The 21,913-nt window shown below is 38.3% G+C and overlaps 1 protein-coding gene across 12 annotated transcripts in view; it reads left to right on the top strand.

Moving 5' to 3' along the window:
* LOC145693591 (uncharacterized) overlaps positions 1 to 21,913 on the top strand; it is a 506,014-nt gene that overhangs the window by 20,385 nt on the left and 463,716 nt on the right. For 9 of the 12 annotated variants that reach the window (XM_081769709.1, XM_081769703.1, XM_081769706.1 and 6 more), the window contains one exon: positions 2,588 to 2,728. The exons of 1 other annotated variant lie outside the window; for it this stretch is intronic. In XM_081769709.1, coding sequence (XP_081625835.1) covers positions 2,588 to 2,728 — 141 coding nt within the window. Of the gene's footprint in view, positions 1 to 2,587; positions 2,729 to 13,685; positions 13,837 to 14,823; positions 14,883 to 21,913 lie in introns of those variants that run through there. 2 more of the 12 variants (XM_081769712.1, XM_081769711.1) reach the window with 2 other exon arrangements.

Below are 21,913 nucleotides of genomic sequence, written 5' to 3'. Positions count from 1 at the left end.
GCTGACAGATTATTCACTGGAATAATCAAATCATTTGAAGATGCCAGTGTCCCTCTTGGTAATATAATCGGGTTTTCAAGTGACGGGTGCAACACAATGATGGGTAAGAATAATTCGGTGGCCCAGAAATTACGTGATATTCTTCCTGGTGTTACGATACAAAAGTGCATGTGTCATTCCCTTCATTTGTGTGCAAGCGAAGCTTGTAAACAGCTTCCGAGTGAATGCGAACTTCTTGCAAGAAACATTTATTCCTTCTTTAAACATAGCAGTAAGAGGCAAGCACAATTGCATGAATTTCAGGACTTTTGCAACGTTCATCCTCACTGCATTTTAAGGCCTTCCCAAACCCGTTGGCTGTCATTATTGCAAGTCGTGCGACGAATTATAGAACAATGGGAGCCTCTAACATTGTATTTTACTAATGCTTTGTTAGTAGATCACATAGGCACAACACAAGCCATACTTAGTGTCTTGAATGATCCTACTATGAAGCTATATTATTTCTTTTTGGAATGGATCCTTCCAAAGTTTGTGACACTAAATGAACTGTTTCAAAGTGAACAGACTTTGATTCCTAGTTTATATACAAAAGTGAGCCTTATATATAAAGAACTTCTCTGTGTGTATTTAGACAAGCATTACGTTGTTCGATCTGATCTCGAGAAGGTCGATCCAACGAACAAAAATTATTTTTCACCGTTAGAGAATATATATCTAGGGGTCAAAGTAATGCAAATGACCCAAAAATTAAGTTCCAAAGAGACAAGAGAAGCTGTACATTCATTTAAGACACACTGCAGGGAATTCTTGGTTGTGTCATGCTCTGAACTAAAGAAACGTTTTGATTTCTGCTCAGATTCACCATTTGCAAAAATGACTTGTCTGCAACCAACTGAAGTATTAAATAAGGATGATACAAGGGTGGCATCACTTCTTTCTCTTGCTGCTGTTGTACCTAGAATTCTTATTTAATACTGCAGTTGTTATTACCTAGTATAATACAAGGGTGGCATCACTTCTTTCTCTTGCTGCTGTTGTACCTAGAATTCTTATTTAATACTGCAGTTGTTGTACCTAGAATTCTTATTTAATGTTGTTAGTAGTGACACATGTGCAGAAAGTAGTGATGGTGATGATGATGATGATGATGATTTTCAAAATTAATTTTGTGTAACATAGTGTATATAATGTACAGTGTATATTGTGTAAAATGTCATCGTTAAGTGCACAGTGAACATTATCAGAGGCATATTCGTAATTCAGCATCTCGCTTGGTAAGTACATACAATTACTATATTGCATTACTTCTTTTATTATTATTATTATTATTATTATTATTATTATTTTATCATTATTACTATTATCATTATGCTTGCAATGATGATAATACTAGCTAAAGCACAGCAATACTTGAAATTTCTATTACAAACAAAGATGTACGGTAATTTTATGTAAAAAACGATAATTTTACTGTGCCCGTACGATAATAATGTCGTGGGATGTTGGCAACGCTGGTCTAATCAAACAAGCGCCAGCAGACTAGCACAGGAGCAGTTGCAAGATGACCGCCCCACTGTCCACATGCACCGCATTAGAACAGCGTTCGGTAATCCGGTTTTTGAGTAGTGAAGGTGTGAAACCAATTGAAATTCATCGCAGGATGGCAGCAAAGTATGGTGATTCGTGTTTGTCCCTGCAGCAAGTATACGAGTGGTGTAGGAAGTTTAAAAGTGGCGTAACATCTGTGGAGGATGCTCCTCGACCGGGAGGGGCTCACCGCAAATAGTGACCGACGACAACATTGCGCTAGTGGAACAGCTTGTAAAGGACAACAGGCGTATTACCCTGAAAGAAATCGCAAGAATAATGAAGATTAGCTTTGGTTCAGCTCAACACATTGTGCATAATGTTTTGCATTTCAATAAGGTATCAGCAAGATGGGTCCCATGTCATACTGTCCGTTTGACTGTTGAGACTATCGATGACATCAAATTTGAGTGTCTCATTTCATCCACCCTATTCACCAGACCTTGCCCCCAGTGACTTTCATTTGTTTGGACCACTCAAAGAAGCGATAGGCGGCAAACATTTCAATAGTGATGAAGAGATGAAAAATGCGGTACACGAGTGGCTACAATCTCGATCAAAAGAATTTTTCTACCGTGGTATCCATACACTTCCGAAACGGTGGAATACTTGCATTGAACGTGAAGGGGACTACGTTGAAAAATAAGAGGTAAGATTTCCTTTTTATTGTTACATTCTAACATTAATTGCACTTTTAAGGTTTTAATTTGATCCTCCCTCGTATAATGTGGAAACGTCATTTCATGATTTCGTCGTCAACGGTACGGGTTAACGTTCTCGCAGGAAGCTGTTATGTCACTATTGCGTGTTTACGGTCACAAAATACATTTAGCGGGTGTGCGTATCGCAACACGAAATTACCCTAAATAAGGGACACCCTAGTATATATATATATATATATATATATATATATATTAGTTTTTAGTTCAATATTCTGTCTTTGTGCTAATTAAATAACAAATATGATTAATTGGGTAATGATATTTTTCTTTCTCAGTCTTCGAACTTTGGATGGGGAAATCGTTAGTAGTCCTAGCCAACTGAAAAACGAAGGTATCTATGTTGCAGTGCCAACTGGTGAAAGCTTCAAGCCACTCAGTAACACTGACTTAGAGATTCTCCGTCAGCACCGAAGCAAGTAAGAGAAACAAATTATAAGTGATGAACGTTTTCGTTTCTTTCTTTTCCCCGTTTTTCTAATAATTTATGTAAAAATGGAAGCCAGTTCAAGTTAATATCTCAGTTCATTATTCATAATTCTTTTATCCTATATGATAGGCTATTTCGAACTAGATCATATGTGATGTTACATTTGTTGATAATACACACAGAAACAACAAGGAATAGGCAGGAAACAGTGTTGATAAAATAAAAAAAAAAAAAAGAAATAGTGACAGGCAGGGCTGTATTAATATTTTTGTCGTCCCGGCCCATTACGAGAAAACGCCTCCTCCCCGAAATAAATGTATACAATGTAGAAAATCTGAGACACTGGCTAATCATGGCATTCAGCTGATAAGATCTGTGAAGCATAACGGTCATAAACTACTTGTGCTGGCGGTTGGGTGATAAAATTTGAAAACTGTATGTAATTCTGAAAGTTAACCAACAATGAAAAAGTTTTGAAATTTCGATCAAAGAATACAGTGTCAACAATGGAAAAAATAAAAATAAAGAATAATAATTCATAAATAAAATGTTAATTATCTCTTGTAAAAATCTATTGTTTGGATATTTACAAATGTTAAAATCCTGTGTCATATTCATATGCGGGCGCAGAACAAATTTTTGAAATTTCCTGAACGAGAGTATGAAACAAAACTGGTTCGAGGAGATTTGCAGTCTCGGACCATGGCCCATGTTGGTCCATATTGGTGTAAATATGGCCCTGATGAGCAGGCAAATAAGGCAAATAATAGTCGATGGTTTTGCAGATACTACTCGTTGATTTATGAGCCATGACTAGGGGCAAGAGTTTTTGGCACTAAGAATTTTAAAATTTCGCGTTTTGACGCATTTCTTTAAATAAAGTTTCGCATTTTGTAGCTCTTGTGGATATGATAGTCCCTGGCACTTTTAAAGTTGTTCCTTTTATTTATAGATCACTCCAGAAATAAACCATTAATTACATAAATACAAAATACACAGAATATTTCACTTGATATTGTAAATTTCACTTATAGAAAATTATATTTTAAAAAATCAAACTGAAGGAAAAGCAGTATCTAAATTTACTATGAGTAGGAAAGTTTTGTTTCTGAAAAGATCTTGGCACAAGTTACATTTAAGCATTAAACATAAGGGTCATTTATCACCAGCTTATACTTGAAAAAAAAAAAACTCTCACAATTGACATTGCTTATTGGAGGCCACACATATATAAGTTCATTTAGAACAAACTTCAAACAATCACAAATCAAAATACTCATTACACTGCACTTTCCAGACGAATCACTTGTCAAGAGTTCATAGGCCACTTTGTGAAACTCCAAATACGGTATTTCATAATCAGATGCTTGCATTTTTTTAAGTGAAGGCAAAGTTGTTTTTTAAAAAAAAACTTAACGCAACAATTTCTGATTTACTACTACATGCAATTACAAAAGGATCAAATAACTTCCCCAAAGCATCATATATTTCTGTAGTTTGGGAGTCTTTTCTTTGGGAAGAAAGCTTGAAAAATGATCTTTCTGCACATTTTTTAAAGTCACATTCAACACTAGACCTCTTTTCACTTGGTAACAAACTTACGTGTGCTTTAGTTTTTTCAGCAAAGAGGCCCTGCCGCAAAACGTTCAATCGAGTACTCAGTCTGTCAAGATGATTACTCAACAGATGTGCTGTTGGAGGTTTGTCCGTCTCAGTGAAAGTTATAAAATCGACAAGGTCACCACAATTATCACTAACAAAACTTAACTGAGCCTTCAAAATTAGCTTCTTGTCTTTCAAATAACTTTGAGCGTCCCCAATCACCTAAAATGCACTGTTCTACCGTTCAGTCAGCGAAAAACTGGCGTTTTTAAATCAATGAACACATATTTTTTAAAATTTCGTGTTATTTCGTGTATTGATAGAAATTTCGCGCAAAACTGCCAATTTCGCGTTTTGTCGCGCAACGGAAACCAATGAAAGTACACATAGAATATCATAAAACGTCAAGAAACTGAAAATTACTTAATTCTGACGCATTTCGTTTTATCGCGCATTGCGAAAAACTCATGCCTCTAGCCATGACTAATTGTAACTGCTAACACTTGGTGTATTTCATTCCCCTACCGCATTTCGTATGATATATTAATACTTACTTGTTATATGTGCGTAGCCGATTGAAAATGTTCGCGAAAAATAATGCAGTGATGCTGTTTATCAGACCGCTTGTAAATGCTTCTACAATAATAATCTGGCAGCACTACTTAGCAGACAGTCCTTCTTACACAGACAAGAATATATATAGACGAAGAACTTCCTATATACGCTATTGAAATCAGTTTGGATCGTCTGCACAGCGAAAGAACAAATCAACGCTCTCGGCTTGTGGGATCAGTGTCGTCGTGTGTGGATGGCGCTTCCATCGGTTTTGGAACGTGACGTCATGGGTTGTCATTGTAAACGGCGGATTGTTTTCGTCTGTTTAGCATCGCAGTGTTAGGCCGTGCCTCCATTGCTTCCGAATACGACTGTGAATTTCCTAGCACATGTAAATAAATTGGAGTGCCTCGACTAGTTCCGACCTGCGAATTGCGAAAAGCGATGAAAAGATGCGAATGCGAACGATCCCAACCAGCTGGGATTGTTTGTCCGAATTCGTGCGAATGAAGAGTCCTCTGCAGAGGAATTGAGCGCTACGTGGGAGAAGAAAGTTTGTCTTGCGTGAAAGCAGACGACGTTATGAGGTGCAGAGATAAAATAAAAATAAAAACAAAGATGGAAATAGATGTTGATGCTTTAATAAATTATGTTTTTGATAAAGTTCCATTGTGGAACCAAGTTCATCCAGATTACCACAAACGACACGTCATGAACTAATTATGGGTAGATGTAAGCAAGGAACTTGGAGTGGAAGGTGTGTATATTTTTCTTTGTCTTGTGAAGTATGTAATAGAATGTTGCAGGTGTCATTCTAAAATACTCGAAAAACTTTTCTTCTTGTTGCTCTAGCTGAGACAATTCTCCATCCTCATTTCTTGATAAAAATATGCTATTTGTTCATATTCGTCTTCTTCGTGCTCTCAAGACTTTAAGGTACGAAATTTCAAGCAAAAATATTTCACATTGAAGTTTTGAACATAAATTGCTTCACATTGCAACTTCATTCGCATTCGCAAAACTTCGGATCTAGTAGCGACACATGAATTCGCAGTTCGCATTCGCATTCGGAAGCAATGGAGGCGCTGCCTTAGATGTAATGCAGAAAGATCAAATATGCTAATGTTCTTTTCCTTCTATTGTCTCTGGACCGGACGTTCCTTTCCAACTTTTTTTTATATTAACAGATTTTTCTTTCTTTTAAAGTTCTTTTAATGTTTAAAGTAAAAGTCGATTAACAAATTTTTCTCGTTCACTTTTAAAATATCTAAGTTCCGCGAAGTACGTCAACAGAAAAAGCTGTTCCTCAAATGCAACTAATAGGCGAAAGAGTAAAGGCTATCTCAGACGAGACTGAAACAAGGTTGCGATTCGCGATCTAAAACTAACGACCTTACTTAACGATCGTGTGAGAAGTAACTTGCCCTTAGCTCACGTTGAAATTTTCTACTGTCTTTATTTGGATCCTGACTTGGAAGAGATAGAAGCAGTTTCTATTTTCTTCTGGACTTCCATACAACTACCAATCAGAAAAGAGTAGCGCCTGACAACATTCAACTTTATTTCTCGCTGTAATTTCAAAACAATGCTGCCTGGACAAGCGAAGCATTAATTATATTAATAGAGTCATATGAAAAATATTATTTTTTTGTATAACATGAGGCACGATTTATATTATTTAAAAAAACTGCAAGAATAAAGACCGTAGAGAAGGTATGGAGTGAAGTAAGTAATGTCCGCCCGACTACAGATGTGAACAAATGTAATTACATAATTACAAGTCATTTGATTTTCAGTTCTACAAACTGGTTGATACAAGGATCTACAGATCTATTTCAGCTGATACAGTCTCCCTTATGTTCGTATCTCGCTGCCGAATTTTCGGAGTTACTAATTTCAATAGCGTATGGAATTCTGAATAGTCCATTCTGTAGTTTTTTTTTTTTTTTTTTTTTTTTTGTAGGAACGAGGATCTTCTGCAAGTAGTTCATTATTCACCACTGAAAATACGGCCTTTTCCTGTGCATTATTGCGGAGAAGATTTCACTCCCTGGTCCAGCAGCTCCTCTGTCTCTCGTTTCTTGGGGAAGAGGAGGGCGGATTTTGTGTCAACAACACAGCAGATATCGCTGCTACGGCTATTTCATCCTCTTCGGATGAACTCATATTGTGAAATAGAAAAACAATAATAGCCTATTTGACAGTTGATTGCCCTGTGCGTAACACATTCCTCAAGTGTTTTTCGTCTGTTTAATACAGCGATCACGAGAGGCTCTGCTGGTAAAACCTACCTAGTTTTAAAACCGACCTAGTATCGTCTGAGACCCCTACATCTCCTCAGGATAAAAGAAATTGCATGGAAGTTTGAGTTAAGCAACGTTGTAACCTAGGTTGAGGCCTTAGTTCAAATTCGTGTGAGACGGGATTAATACTTTCGAAATTTACACGTAGGTGACGTCAGATCGACTGGTTAGTTACGCCGTCGCGTGTTAGAGACGCTACGGTCGTCCAGTTTTTCGCTGAGTTTGTGCAAGGCAACTGGGCCAAGTTGATTCGCTTTGAAAGTGTCGTGAAGTGAACACGCTTGCAGTTTGGTTTCAAGTGTTATCTTTAGTGCTGTGTTTCTTTTGTGTTATATATTTCATTTCTTTTCTTTTGGTTTTTTCTGTGACTTGTGTTCTCTTGCTGGGTGTTCTCTTTTTGTTTGCGGGTTTCTTTTTGAAACCCCAGCATGGCTGATGATACTAATTTGCCTTTATTACCTCCCCCACCTACGGATACTTCAGAAGTCAACATGGACACCAATCCTAATGTAGTTGTTCATACTTCAGTGGTTCCTGAGCCCAACCCTCCTTGCACTCTTTCTACGGATAATGAAAATACTTCTGTACTTGATCTCCATCGCCAAAAAGCACCTAATGCTACCTATTATAACAAAGATACTAATTTTACTCAGTTAGAAAAGAACAAATATCACTCTACCCATTTGGCTCCCTATTATGTTTTTCTTAAATCTACTATTGATGATATCGGGAAAAAGCATACCATGGCTATTAGTAGGAAATTATACCTTGCTGATATACCTGGTATTGACTCTATTACACCACTTGGCCGTAACCTACTTAAACTTCACTTTCGGTCTGGTGCCGAAGCTAATTCTTTTCTGGATCACCCCGTTCTCCCTCAAAATCAGTGGGTTGCCTATATACCGAATCATCTATTATACTCTACTGGTGTTGTGCGGGATATAGATATTGAAGTCACAATGGGTGACCTCCTTACTGATGTCTCTTGTGACGTACAGGTCACGTCTGCTCGGAGAATTTATCGTAGAGATTCCACACACGAACTTCAACCCACTAAAACTGTCATTCTTACTTTTAATTCCCAACGTCTCCCTGAGGACATTAAACTATATTATGTTCGCCGCCCTGTATTCCCATACATTCCCGCGATCCGTCAATGCCTCCAGGACTGTTTCAAATACGGGCATCTTAAACGCAATTGTCGTCTAAATAAACTACTTTGCAAACATTGTGGGGCTCCCCACGATTTAGCCACGTGCACCAATCCCCTCAAATGTCTTAATTGTGGCCAAGCTCATTCGGCGGATAGTCCCGATTGCCCGGAACGCTCCCGCCAGAAGAAAATAATGGAACTTATGGCCCTCAATCGACTCTCTTTTAATGAGGCCTGCACACTTATTGCCAAACCATCGGACAGCTCGCCTCCCTATCAATTTTCAGCAGGCGCACACTCTACTATCCCCCGTACTTCTTCCGTCCTACCGCCATCATCATCTACATCCTCTTATGCTGGTATTGTATCTACTACTTTTCCAGCCACGTTTACTCCCTCTCGTATCATAGTCCCTGAATCACCTCCGGGAAAGAAAAGACGCAATATGCCAGGACCTTCTTCCCCCCCTCTACGGAATCAACTTGCACCTTGTACAAATACTCCTCCTCGTCGGAAGTCTTCTACTTCCTCTCCCATCTCTCCTTCAGCCGACCGTTCGACGGCTCCACCAGCTTTCCAGGATGTTTCCAAACTTTACAAAAGAAAGATTGTACGGCCCGTATCTGATCCCTCTTCTGCCTTATCTGATCGTACTTTGCCTCTTCCTCGCAGTCAGCAGCTCTCTTCCCTTTCAACTTCTTATTCGGTACCGGCTTCCACTCAACCCTTCACTCTTGGCACGGGATTCCCAGATCCCTCCGCTCACTCTCCCCAGAAATATAAGGAGGCACTTCGACAATGTTTATCCACCTTTTTTGGTGGGCCTCTGACAAACAAATATGATGCTCATCTTGAACCTCTCTTATCCAATCTTTATACTTCTCTTGACATTCACTAAAATGGCGCAACAGCGACTTCGACGTCTTACCGTCCTACAATGGAATTGCCAGAGTGTCTACGGAAAAATTCATAATCTCTCTCATTTCATCAATGTTTTTTCCCCTGATCTCATTCTACTCCAAGAAACCTGGTGTAAATCTACAATCCCTCTACAGCTCAAGCATTACACTGTAATAAACCAACTTCGCCATGATCGCTATGGCGGCATTGCGACTTGTGTCAAACATGGTCTCCCTCATAAACCTTTTCCCATTCAGTTTTCTCACAATTCCCCTCATATCCAAATGCTTGGAGTCACGGTGGATACTGTTCATTTTGTTAACATTTACATACCACCATCGATTCATACTGATCTCGCTTTTTGGACCGATTTTTTTCAAACCAACTCACATGTTGATTACATAGGTGGCGACCTTAATCTTCATAGTACCCTCTGGGGCAGCAATCGCACTGATGTCGCTGGGAAAATCTTCCTTACAGCCTTAGCCAGTTCTCCATATCTTTTTCTCAACAATGGATCTCCTACCAGAATTTCTGTTACTGGTAATAGTGCACCTGACCTAACGTTATCCCGCAACCGTTATTATATCGACACGGATTGGCATACTTACTTCACTCCTTGTGACAGTGATCACTTACCAATAATTTTCACTACTCACCCCCTTCTCCCTGTTCCGAGTTCTTCTCCCTCCACTGTTTGCGCCTTCACTTCCAAACTACAACATGTTGCCACCAACCTGAACTGGCCTCATTACTCTCATCATCTCGCTGATCAGCTTTCCCTAATGCCCCCTGACGTATTTTCTTCTTCTGGATCTCAGCTATTCTCCCTCATTAAAACTACTGCTTCTTCCTTATCCAAACAGGCCTCTTCTTCTTCTTCTGCTAGCCGCCCCGCTTTGTCTCGCCCTGTTCCTTACAGAAAACCTATCTGGTGGACGTCTGCTTGTCAGCAAAGCATTAATCTCAGCCAACACGCCTTCCGCCTTTTTCTCCACCATCCTTCTCGGACCAACTTCCTTACTTACAGCTCTAGCAAAGACCGTGCTAGACGTATTATTAATACCACTAAGCGTCAGAGTCGGCAGGACTTTTGTACTTCTCTTTCCACTCGTTCACCCACCCGCCAGCTTTGGAACTTTTGGAAACACTACACTAACAGAGAGTCCCACCAGCACTTTCCACTTCGCTTTCGCGATTTACGTTGGGTTGACCCATTCCATCACTCTTTAGCACTGCCTTCAGTCAATAATGACCGCCTCCTTCTTCAACAGCAACTCTTTAGTAATCCAGATCCTCTCCTTGACCGTAACTTCTCTCTTTGTAAATTGGAAACTGTACTCCACAGTATTAAGAAATCTACTGCTCCAGGGATAGATGGTCTAACCTATAATCATTATAAACACTTGCCACCTTCTGGTCTCACTCTGTTGCTTCGCTACTTTAACCACATATGGAATACTAGCTGCATTCCTTCCGCGTGGAAAAAGGTGTTAATTGTCCCAGTCTTAAAACCCAAAAGTTCTGTTGGCTCCGTAGAGAACTTTCGTCCCATAGCATTACTCCCTTGTGCGTACAAAATCTTTGAATATTTAATCCTTAATCGTCTCACCTGGTTTATTGAACATCACCAACTTCTTCCCCCCAACATGACTGGTTTCAGGAAGAATGTGTCCACCTATGATGCTTTGCTTCGGTTGTCCTAGACATTTATCATGCATTTTATACTAGACGCTATCTTTTGGCGACTAGCATCGATCTACAACACGCCTATGACTCCGTCATTTTGGACCTCCTTATTCATAAACTTCACGATCTTCGTATCCCTGGCAAGATAATACGCATTGTCCATAACACCTTAATCAACAGGAAAATTTACATAAAAAATGGGCATTCTTATAATGCTAGCCGCACGACTTCTCTGGGTCTCCTCCAGGGTAGCAAATTGAGTCCGCTCTTATTCAACCTGTACATTCGTGACTTTGTCACTCAAAATACAGCTCCAGTACGCATAGTCAGTTTTGCAGATGATTTGTGTTTTCGCTTATTAACGCCTACCCTGGACGCTGGTTGCGAGACGCTGGAGCGTACTCTTCAGCTTTTTCTTTCTTGGTTCTCTCAACATGGCCTAGACATTAATTGGACAAAGACGAAATTCATAATCTTCACTCGCCGGAAACACCTTCCTCCCACTTTTCTTCGCATCAACAATATCAAGTTTCACAACGAAACTGTGATCAAATATCTAGGCTTATTTCTTGACAGAAGACTAACTTGGAACGCTCATCTCGCTTATTTAACCCAGAAGGAGGACAATTTCATTCGTATGTTTCGTTGTCTCTCTGCCAAAAAGTGGGGTTTGCACCTTTTCAGTCTTTTGACTATCCTAAAACAGTGTCTCGTTGCAAAATTTCTGTATGGTGGTATTTTCTAGTCCACTACCCTACGATCTTTTTACACGAAGCTGACCCGAATAGTTTATGAGTTGGCGAAACTCATTTTCTCTCAGCCTTGCTACTGTCCTAAACAAGCCCTTCTTGAAGAGTCCCAGTCTGTACCGCTTACCGTACAATTACCCCGGTTAGCTGGTAAATTTATTTTAGCACGCTTTGGTTGTACACATTCCTTACCGATCGAGACACTGCAACAATTGGACCACCTCTTCAGTACGTCTCGTCCACCTCACTTGACTACTCGCCCCCGGATTTTACAAGCCTACTTTGATCTTAAACATTTAAAGCCCCATATTCACACTGTCCCCCTTCTTCCTTGCTATTCTTGGCAGTACAGTACTAATCTTCTCACAATCCCAGCTATTCTCCCGACTTATCCGACCATTTCTGACCCAGTGCTTCAATCTAAAGTCTACCACCACATTTGGACAGATTGTTTGCAATCTCTACGGGCTGACACTGTGTTCATTTATACCGACGCTTCTAAATATCCCGATTTGCCTGTGGGAGCAGCAGTTTTTATTCCTGCTCGCAATCTTACGATGCAATACAAATTGCCTGCTTCCTGTTCAATTTTTGATGGCGAAGCATTTGCTATTCGCCAAGCTCTCTTATATGTCAAAAGCCATGAATCTCCTCTTCCTGTATTTGTACGGACTCGCTTAGTGTACTTCAGTCGCTTTCTGGTATTCACTGGAATGCTCAAGCTACTTGGCTAATTCTCAATCTTAAACATCTTTATCACAGTCTTCTGGCTACAGGACACGTAGTTCAGTTTCGATTTATCCGTGCACATGTGGGATTGGAACACAGCGATATTATTGACCTAGCCGCAAAACGCGCATGTACTGATGGCAAGGCTTGTTTTATCAAACTACCCTATCAAAGCTACTTCTCGCTCCTCGACAGACAATATAATCTCGCTTTAACACGCTGGCAACAGGAGAACCGACGTGGTGCTGGTCAATTCTATTGGGCAATTGTTGGACCTCACCACCGCAAACCTAGGGACTTTATTTCCTCTTGGTCTCGCGCTGAAATCATCACATACTATCGCATCCTGTTTGGAACTGCTCTTACTCCCAGCAAGCTTTTCCAGATTCGCAAGAAAGATACTTACCATTGTTGGTGCGATAAAGGCATAGGCACCCTTAATCATCATCTGTTTACTTGTGATCTTCTGCATCAACGACGACACTCCTTTCTGCAGCAGCTGACTTTCTACCTCGGCTTGGGTCCGTATTCCTATGAGTACATCTTCGTAACATATAACTGGTTTGCCATCCGAATACTGGTTAACTTTCTTCTCTCTAACGGCATTGTGCTTTAACTTTTTCCTTCCCTTTTCTTTTCATAAATATCTCATCTCTACCTTCCGTACTTGTTTTTCCTTCTTTGCATGATTCTACGACAGATTCCTGTTCCCTCTACTATTTTCCTGGCAGAAATCCCTGCCCAGTCGTAAAACTTTGACAGAATCTTCTGCAAGATCCTCTACCCCGTTCTACATTTTGCACGATTACTATGGAGGCATCATCTACCCAGCCGTTTATTTTTTCTCTCAGATCCTGCTCGTTTTCCGCATTCTTGCAGTTCCAGCTTGTTGCAAACAATTACATGCCGTCTGAACTCATCCGTTTTTCATATTGGTCTCGCTACAATCCCTTTTCATTCACTTTCGCTATTTGACCATTCCCTTTCGTTATTTGACTAATACAGCACTTGTGGCCTATTTAGGCTTTGCCTGAGGCGCCCCTTTCCATCACTGATAATAGTGTGCAAGAAAGAAAGAACTGGGCCAAGTTAAATCACGCGAACTGTAACTAATTATAATAAAAATCATCACCGTTTAAACCACTTCTTTGCCTTTCCCAATTTCTTGTCCTCAAATAAGCACAACGCAACATGAAATAAAAGATGATGTATTGTGGTGAATTCCATAATTATTATGCGCTTAATGACAATGTTATTTTTAAGTCAAATTCATGTGACAAAAGAAGATGAAAAAGAATGAGTTTAATATTTAACAGCTGCATGGAATGCGTTTTACTTTTAAATTAATTATGTCAAGATTTGCCAGTGACATTCATAAATTATAAATGGTGACAGTAATCTTATGGGTATACAAGTGAGTCAGTATGATGCCCTAAATAGCTATTTTGTGCCCATATTTAATCATTAGAAAACAACTGTGTTCTAAAATGAGCTCATCAGTTTGCAATATTTAGCACTTTTTACACCGGAATATATTCCAAGTTATATATAATTAATCTGCTTTTATGACCGAGATTATTAATGCTCATTTATACATAAAATATTAAATTAATCAAAATTAGTTAACTGTGTGAAGGAAATATAGAACAAGTACTGGTAATATAAAGCTAAAATTTGACGAACTATTATAAACCTGCACGAAATATCTGTTACGTTGTTCCTTTGTTACTGATTTCGGTTAGTTAGGTTAGTTCAACATTTATGGACAACCACATTCTCCTTCACTTTTCTTACTTTACACGATCCCCTAAGTCATTCTGTACTCTTATTTTACGTGGCATGTCTCAATAATTGCGTACATGTTGAGGCTTAAGTTTAGAGTTGCCCCTCCAGTCCAGAGTTGCCCTTGGACTTTGCAGCATACAAAAACCAGTGCTTAAAGTATTAAAAATTGTTACATTTCACTTAACTTCAGTACTCCGTGGGCTTCACAAAAATTTAAAAGGTTTTCTTCATTATTTTTGCGCATCTGTTACACCAATTCGCCATATTCGCCATATTTTACAATTACCATGCTGTTGAAACCTTCCGCGAATGCTTCCGCATCCGGCAAATAGTACTAACTTCCACATATCTTTTCTCGTATTAAACATAACTCTCCTGCCGAAGTTACATTCCTAAACATCAAATAAAAACAAATTATCATTTCTTACCTCATTTCTCCTGTAAATTTTCCTGGTTTTTATAAAAAACGGAGGGGTAACTCTAAACTTAACCCCATGTTGACAATATGTGTACAAACTGATGTGCAATAGAAATTACCGTGCTATAAAAAGACGGATCAACCTGTTCTAGGTGTCCACTATAACGAAGACGTATCAATTCCGAGTGAGGGCAAAGCGAAGCTTATGGGCCCATGCAAGAGTACGGTCGTAGGAAGCAAATACGAAGTGACGTGTGGTGGGTATACGCAAAAACGATTATTCATGCGAAAATACGAAACCAACCTGTGCTGCCAGTCGTTATTACATGCAGAAGTATATTGTATTGCTTGTATATTATATTTACAAGTTCCTTAACGTGGTTCTCACAGACTTTCAATGTGTATGACACATGGGAAATAATTTTTGTGACAGAAATACATTGTTTGCTATAAACTTTAGTATAAGTATTCAGCATTCTTAAGAGGTATACGACTTTCTATAGCACTTGTAATTGCTTCATAGTAACTCTATTTTTGTTAACATAGAATACAGCTTCCCTACATTGTGCGGAAACACTCAAGTCATTTTAACCGTGGAATTACCATTTTTTTTAATGACAAATTATTGTAAACATTCATCCCAAAATTTTTGGAGGATTTACCCTCTATTGCTTCCATGAGTATAACATTTACCCGCTGAAGAATGCTACCAATTAAATTGTTGTTACCGACAATCAGGAATTTTGAATCAGACATTTTGGTATACAATCTGTACATCTAATTCTACATCAAGAAGCTATCTTTAGTTTCCTGTTAAATTTACAATTTTATTCTAATGAGAATTTACATTGGCGTAAGCGCATTAAAGATATTTTCGGATCTGGACAGTATTTAGTACAGAAGGTAGTATTATTCCCATGGGATATTCAGAATATAGGCCAACTATAAAGTGTTCAATATTCTTAGAATGCTCACATTAATATTGAATGTAACTACCCTGAATTGACCACAAGCAGTTGATCGTAACTGGGAACATAATATTAATAGGTTAATTTATGACGAACATGTTTCTATTCGTTCAGCTGATAGTTCTTTCACAGTTCTTTTTAGATTCAAAAAGTTCCGATTCTAGTTCCATGTAAGTTCTTTTATAATTCGTTAGATTTCGTTATAATTTGTTCATTTCTTCCTAATCTGTTTAGATCTTGCAAATGGTTGATTCTTTAAGTGATATTTAATAACGTTTATTGGTATTCCTATTGGAATTTGTGAAATAAATAATCATAATTAAACATATTAGCTTAAAGTTGTCTCTTAATTATTTTTATGTAATATAGTCTATGAGACATATTACAACGATTTACCAAAAAGTAATTTTTGATATGGTGAAAGCATCTAACGCGAGGTAAGAGTAGATTTGATCGTGAAGTAAGATATCCAAATCATGGATTTCTGTAATGCCATCGAACAGATTTGCAGTAAAAATTCTGCTTCTTTGTTAGTATTTTAAAATAAATATAATAAATGACTAATTCAAATATTTAGTTAATATACGGCATATTCGTCAATTTGTATTTTAAATTAGCAAAATTATTATTGCTCTGGTCTCGTTGGAATAATTTTGTTTCAAATAATTACTGTATTAGCTTATTCTATGGACATTAGAATGATTTTTTTTTTTTTTTTTTTTTGGAAATTAACTTTTAATATTTAAGTTATAATTAGGTTTAGGTTGGTTTACTTTTATTTTCCATATAAACTATTCCAAAAATAAATCACTTTATGGAAGATTGCAAATTTATCTGTTGACAATTAATTTTCTATTGAATAATGTTCCCATTTACTGCTCCGATTATTGTGATTTGTTAACGTGATCCTTCACGTACTCAAATTACTTGTAATCGAAGCAATGGATCGGAACATTGACTAGTGTGTGCCATAAACGGTAACTGTTCTCGTACTGATCATATAGATGGTGTATGTCTGTCCGGGGTAGGGTGTCTCATGCTCGTTATAGATTTTGGTGTAGTTTGGCAATGATCTTTGAAGATGCTGAATCCTGGCTGGCGATTAGGTACTGTCCACACGTGAGATTACTCGATAGGACTAAGTCAAAAGATCTGGCAGGCCAGGTTATAAGGTGTATATGAGCAAAGCACACTGGGCATGAGTTGGAAGCCTTACGTATTATCCTTAAATGCGTTTCCATCAGTATATTTTAGCAATGTAGGTAATATGCATTTGATTTTTTCATATTTAAAAGCGCATGAAGCTGTGTTTAGAGTGAAAGACATAATAGGTGAATACAGGTTTGGTTAGTTTCGATAAGCTGAATAGTTACTACGTCTTATACAAGGCCGTCCGGAAAGTAATGTCACGAAGTCTATAAGTATGAAAAAACATTGTCCTCCTGATGTTTGGTCTGACGCGTCATAGTGTACAAACAAAAGATACTAAAAATTATAGCCCAGTGTAGAAAGTATCAATTGTTTCCTGTTTGAGCATCATAGTACAAAACCTTTGCCAATGGTTATCGTTTCATTCCAGAACTGCCGATACCTGGATTTCCAGGACGCAGGCACGAGAGACTCGTGGTCTTTTAATATATTGTTCAACACATCAAAGAGGATCACTGTACTAATTTTCAGCTTTCTACTAATGTTCGCAAGCTAAAAGCCTAACTTTCCCGGATTATGAGTAGGGGAGACCGGAGCTGGTTGGCGAACTTTTCATTCTTTATTATTATTATTATTATTATTTTATGAGCAGATGGTGCACTGTATTGCAATGTAATGGATGTGTACGGACAGACCAAGGTTTTCTCTAATAAATTCAATTTTTGTTTTTGTTTTGTTGCTTACAGTTTTCGAGAAATAAATGTTTCTTTCTTTTAAAATGGAGTATGCCAACCGACCCCTAGTAAGGGGCTAGTTGGCTGATATTGTGGGGCTAGTTGGCATACCTTTTAAATATAGCAAAACACAAGCAAACATTGGATTTATTAGAAATAAACGTTATTTTCTAAATTCTATTTTATATATATATTAGTGATGAGCAAATGCAAGACCAAGACCAAGACCCGGGTGGTCTTGGTCTTGGTCTTGGTCTTGCACATGCGGTCTTGGTCTTGGTCTTGCACTGGAACCCTCGGTCTTGGTCTTGGTCTTGGTCTTGCACACCTAGTCTTGGTCTTGGTCTTGGTCTTGCACACCCAGTCTTGGTCTTGCTTGCAAGAGTCTTGCAAATTTTGCTTTTAAGAAATCTATGATTTTCATAAGTAAATTTTACTCTGTATATAAGGAATAATAAATCCTACATTCCGTCAATAGTGAGGGAAATACAATGTATGTTTCTAAATGTAATATATTTTACCTTCGTGTAAGTGTGATGATGCTGTACAACATAGGCGATGACCTTTACTTTTTTTTTCAATGGGTGATCACGCTTCACTACTTATAAGATAAACCACAACATTTCGTAATATTTTTATATGTTTTAAGAGATCCAATACTCCACTGGTTCCCAAACTGGGGAGGCTACCCCTGACAGTGAGACGCATGAAAGAAAACCAAGACGGCACAGATTACTGAAATACCATAAATTGCAAAATTATTTTTACACTCTAAAGGCGTCAGATTTTTTTCTTTCCAACCACGATTAGCTCATCTTTGTATTGAACAAACTCCCAATTAAATATTGAAATTTTGTTTTACTGATTCTAATATGTACTGTATGGGGCAGAAACAAGGACATTACGCAAAAACGATTAAACAATTAGACTTTCGAAATGTGGGCATGGAGAAAAAAAGGAGAGAATCAGCTGGGTTGAACGGAAAACGAATGCGAAGGTTTTAGAAATATTAGCAGTAGGGGAGAAAAGAAGAATTTTAGATGTAATTAAGAGGAGGACACTGGCTGAGGAGGAACTGTATTATGAGGGACGTGGTAGAGGGAGGGGGTGAAGGAGATTATAGTTGAAAGATATTAAGACAGAAAATTGCTACGTTAAGACGAAGAGACTAGCTATGAGGACCACAGTCATCGAAGCTTCTCAGCTACAGCAAGTGACCTGCCAATAATGCAGAATAGCTATTATTATGACGATGATGATATGTTTTGCAATATTGACCAAAAAAGAGAGAAAAAATTAAAATAATAATAATTAAACCTCTTAATATTTTAGAATATGAAATGAAATTAAATTTGTGAGTTTTACGTCCCACGATTATGCCGGCTAGGCTAAAGGAGACGGTGATGATGAAAAATGAATGAAAATGGTGGAAAGAAGAAAGTGGGAGAAAACGGGAGAGCCCCGAGGAAACCCACGCACACGGTGTTTGTCCACCACAAAGTTCACTTGGCGGGTGCTGGGATCGAACGCGGGACCCCAAAAACCAGAGGTGAACGCTCCACCACTGAGCCACCGCGGCCCCAATATTTTAGAATAATTTGAGTGAAAACTGAAAACGACTTAACTGTCTATGTCTTTTGTGTAAACTCAATGTATATAAATACTTTTGACCTACATTAGAAATACATAATAACGGCATCAAACTTCAAGTTATTTGAAATAAGTACGAAATCACTCTCAGTTGTGAATATAGATTATTTATTGTTGTATAATGTTATATCGTTGAATCCTAGATATGCCGTATACCTAAGGGGGCTATAAGTTATATTGATAAACAATTATTCAACGTATAAGCATCCACCTATGAAATCAAACTCGCGGTCACATGCGCGAAGTTTTTGTGAATGTCATGAAAATGTTATTTCGATATTAATTTTATGAGCACACATTAAAATTTTCTAACGGATGCTTGATCCTTGGAGCCAAGGCCATACCCATGTAGTAGGCACCTATGGTGTACGGAATTGCCGATGTTCAATACTACATTTCTTTAGTTTTGGAAGAAGAACACCACTAATATGTTTTGAAATGAAATGAAATATCTAGTTTAACGTCCCACGATTATTACACTGAGGCTAAGGGAAACAGTGATGAGGAGAAATGGTGGAATGAAGAAAGTACGAGGAAACGGGAAAACCCACGCACAGGGTGTTTGTTCACCAAAGAAGCTCACATAGCGCAAGCTGCCCCATGTACCAGAGGTGAACGCTCTGCCACTCAGCTACCGTGTCCATAACATGCTCTAGTTTATTTTTGCGTATCCACTTCTTATGGACACAACTATTCTTCGCATGATTTCCCAAAATCCAATCATGGGCCGTCGTGAATGATCAAATGATGACCAAAGTAAATCAGACACTGAAGTTGTTATAGCTTGTAACAATTCATAGAATTATGCTGTCAGTCGCCTCGTGAACAAACGATTCAAAAAACGACATACTGTAGCTATATGTTACAGGAGCAGATCGACTCACATGGATTGCATCAAGTACTGGGAATACATTCACTCCGGCTGTATTTTTACTGGAGCCAAGAAGTTCACGTGAAAGATGTAATGATTTTTCCCCTTCCTTTTTACATTCTATAAAAAATCAAGTAGTATCTATACTTGTGCAAGACTCTTGCGCAAGAGTCTTGGTCTTGGTCTTGGTCTTGCAGGTATGGTCTTGGACTTGGTCTTGCTCTTGCACTCCTTGGTCTTGGTCTTGGTCTTGCATCGGGATTCCTGGTCTTGGTCTTGGTCTTGGTCTTGGTCTTGCATGCAAGACTCTTGCAAAAACTGCAAGACCAAGACTCTTGCGCTCATCACTAATATATATATATATTCAGTGGCGTATTTACGATTTTGTTTCGGGAGGGGCTTTGCTAACTTTCGGGGGGCTTTGCCTGGAAATGTGAAAATTCTGCAAGATATTTCATTTACTTTACTATACTAAGTAAGATTTCGGGGGGGGGGCTTAAGCCCGGAAGCCACCCCCCTAAATACGCCACTGTATATATTGCAATGAAGTAGGCTATTTGAAGTTTGAAATGACTTTTATTCACAACATTTAAAAGAATCAGCATTATGAAATATGAAAACTTGCTTCTTTCATTCTAGCTTGGTTGTCATGACATTAAAAGCTACAAGATTATCAAACCACATCAGTTTTAATATGATTTAGTGTAGGTTAATTCTTCATATTATTTCAAAATCTAATTAAAATAACTGAATAATCAAGAAAGGTAGTTTATTTCCCGCTGTTCACAAAGTAGCTAAGATATGTTTTAGCTGAATTATCGAGAAATGCAGTTTATTTCCTTCTTTCCACAAAGAATGAAAAAGCAATAGCTGGGCCTCTATTTTTGTAAGAAAACAGCACATACAAAATATTCTTGATTCTGAGAATTAGGCCTATCCAGAAAATTCAGAGTCCGTCAAACAGTCTTATCGCGATTTCTAAATTTTGACATTAATCCAATGCGTACATGCTATTCTATAACATTGAAGTAAAAGAAAACAAACAATGTAACAATAAAAGTAAAATGAAATAAAATTTCACACGAGATTGTTTAGCGCACTTGCCAACCAATCTCAAATGCTATACGCCAACTAACCCCAAGCCCATGTTGTGCAAACAAAGTCGTAATTACTCAGCAATTGTTTGGCATTTACGTTTTATTGTTTGAATACCCAGAAAAACAAAGTTCAGATCTAACTAATGCTATATTACTTACCTCTGTACTCCAAGTAGTGACGATTCTGTGATGATGTAACGGAGAACAGAAAAAAATACTTCAGACTGGCAAAAATAGTCTTTATCTAAGAGACGCCATAATCCGCAAGTTACAAATTCCATATGAAGGTGGCAGCTGCATCCATAGGTCGCTCTTTTATGACAGCAGTAACAGCCCATTATAATTAATGAAGGAGCTATATGCAGTTCGTCAACCAGCCACGGTCTCCCCTAATCATCGTAGTATGTAACAACAATATTATATATGAATTATACTACGATAAATTTTTAAATAAGTAAATAAATCAAACTATGGTAACGTTATGTGATTTGTTCAATCGAGTCTTCTTGGAGCGAGAGGACGCCAAGGTGTGCCTCACTGCCACTCACTACTTTTCCTCTTCGTTTCGGGGTCGTACTAGCATTTAAATATTCCACGTTTAGTCAGTCGTGATACTATTGTTCAAAAAGAGGATCATTTTTACACATTCGCGAAATGTCTTGACAGATTTCCAATTAGCAAAATATTTGGTTATCGACGAAAGAGAGGTTTACGAAATCGCCTGTTCCTTACCTCCGAGAGGTCGGAGACAATTGTGCAGGCACTCGCTCCGTAGTTGACATACATCACCATCGACCCCGGCAGATAGTGCGCGCTGTA

Source organism: Thermobia domestica, chromosome 8 (assembly GCF_964235325.1).
Source record: "Thermobia domestica chromosome 8, izTheDome1.hap1.1, whole genome shotgun sequence".
In the NCBI taxonomy this organism is placed as follows: Eukaryota; Metazoa; Arthropoda; class Insecta; order Zygentoma; family Lepismatidae; genus Thermobia; species Thermobia domestica.
The sequence above is the reverse complement of the archived record's forward strand: the minus strand, read 5'-3'. Positions and strand labels throughout refer to the sequence as shown.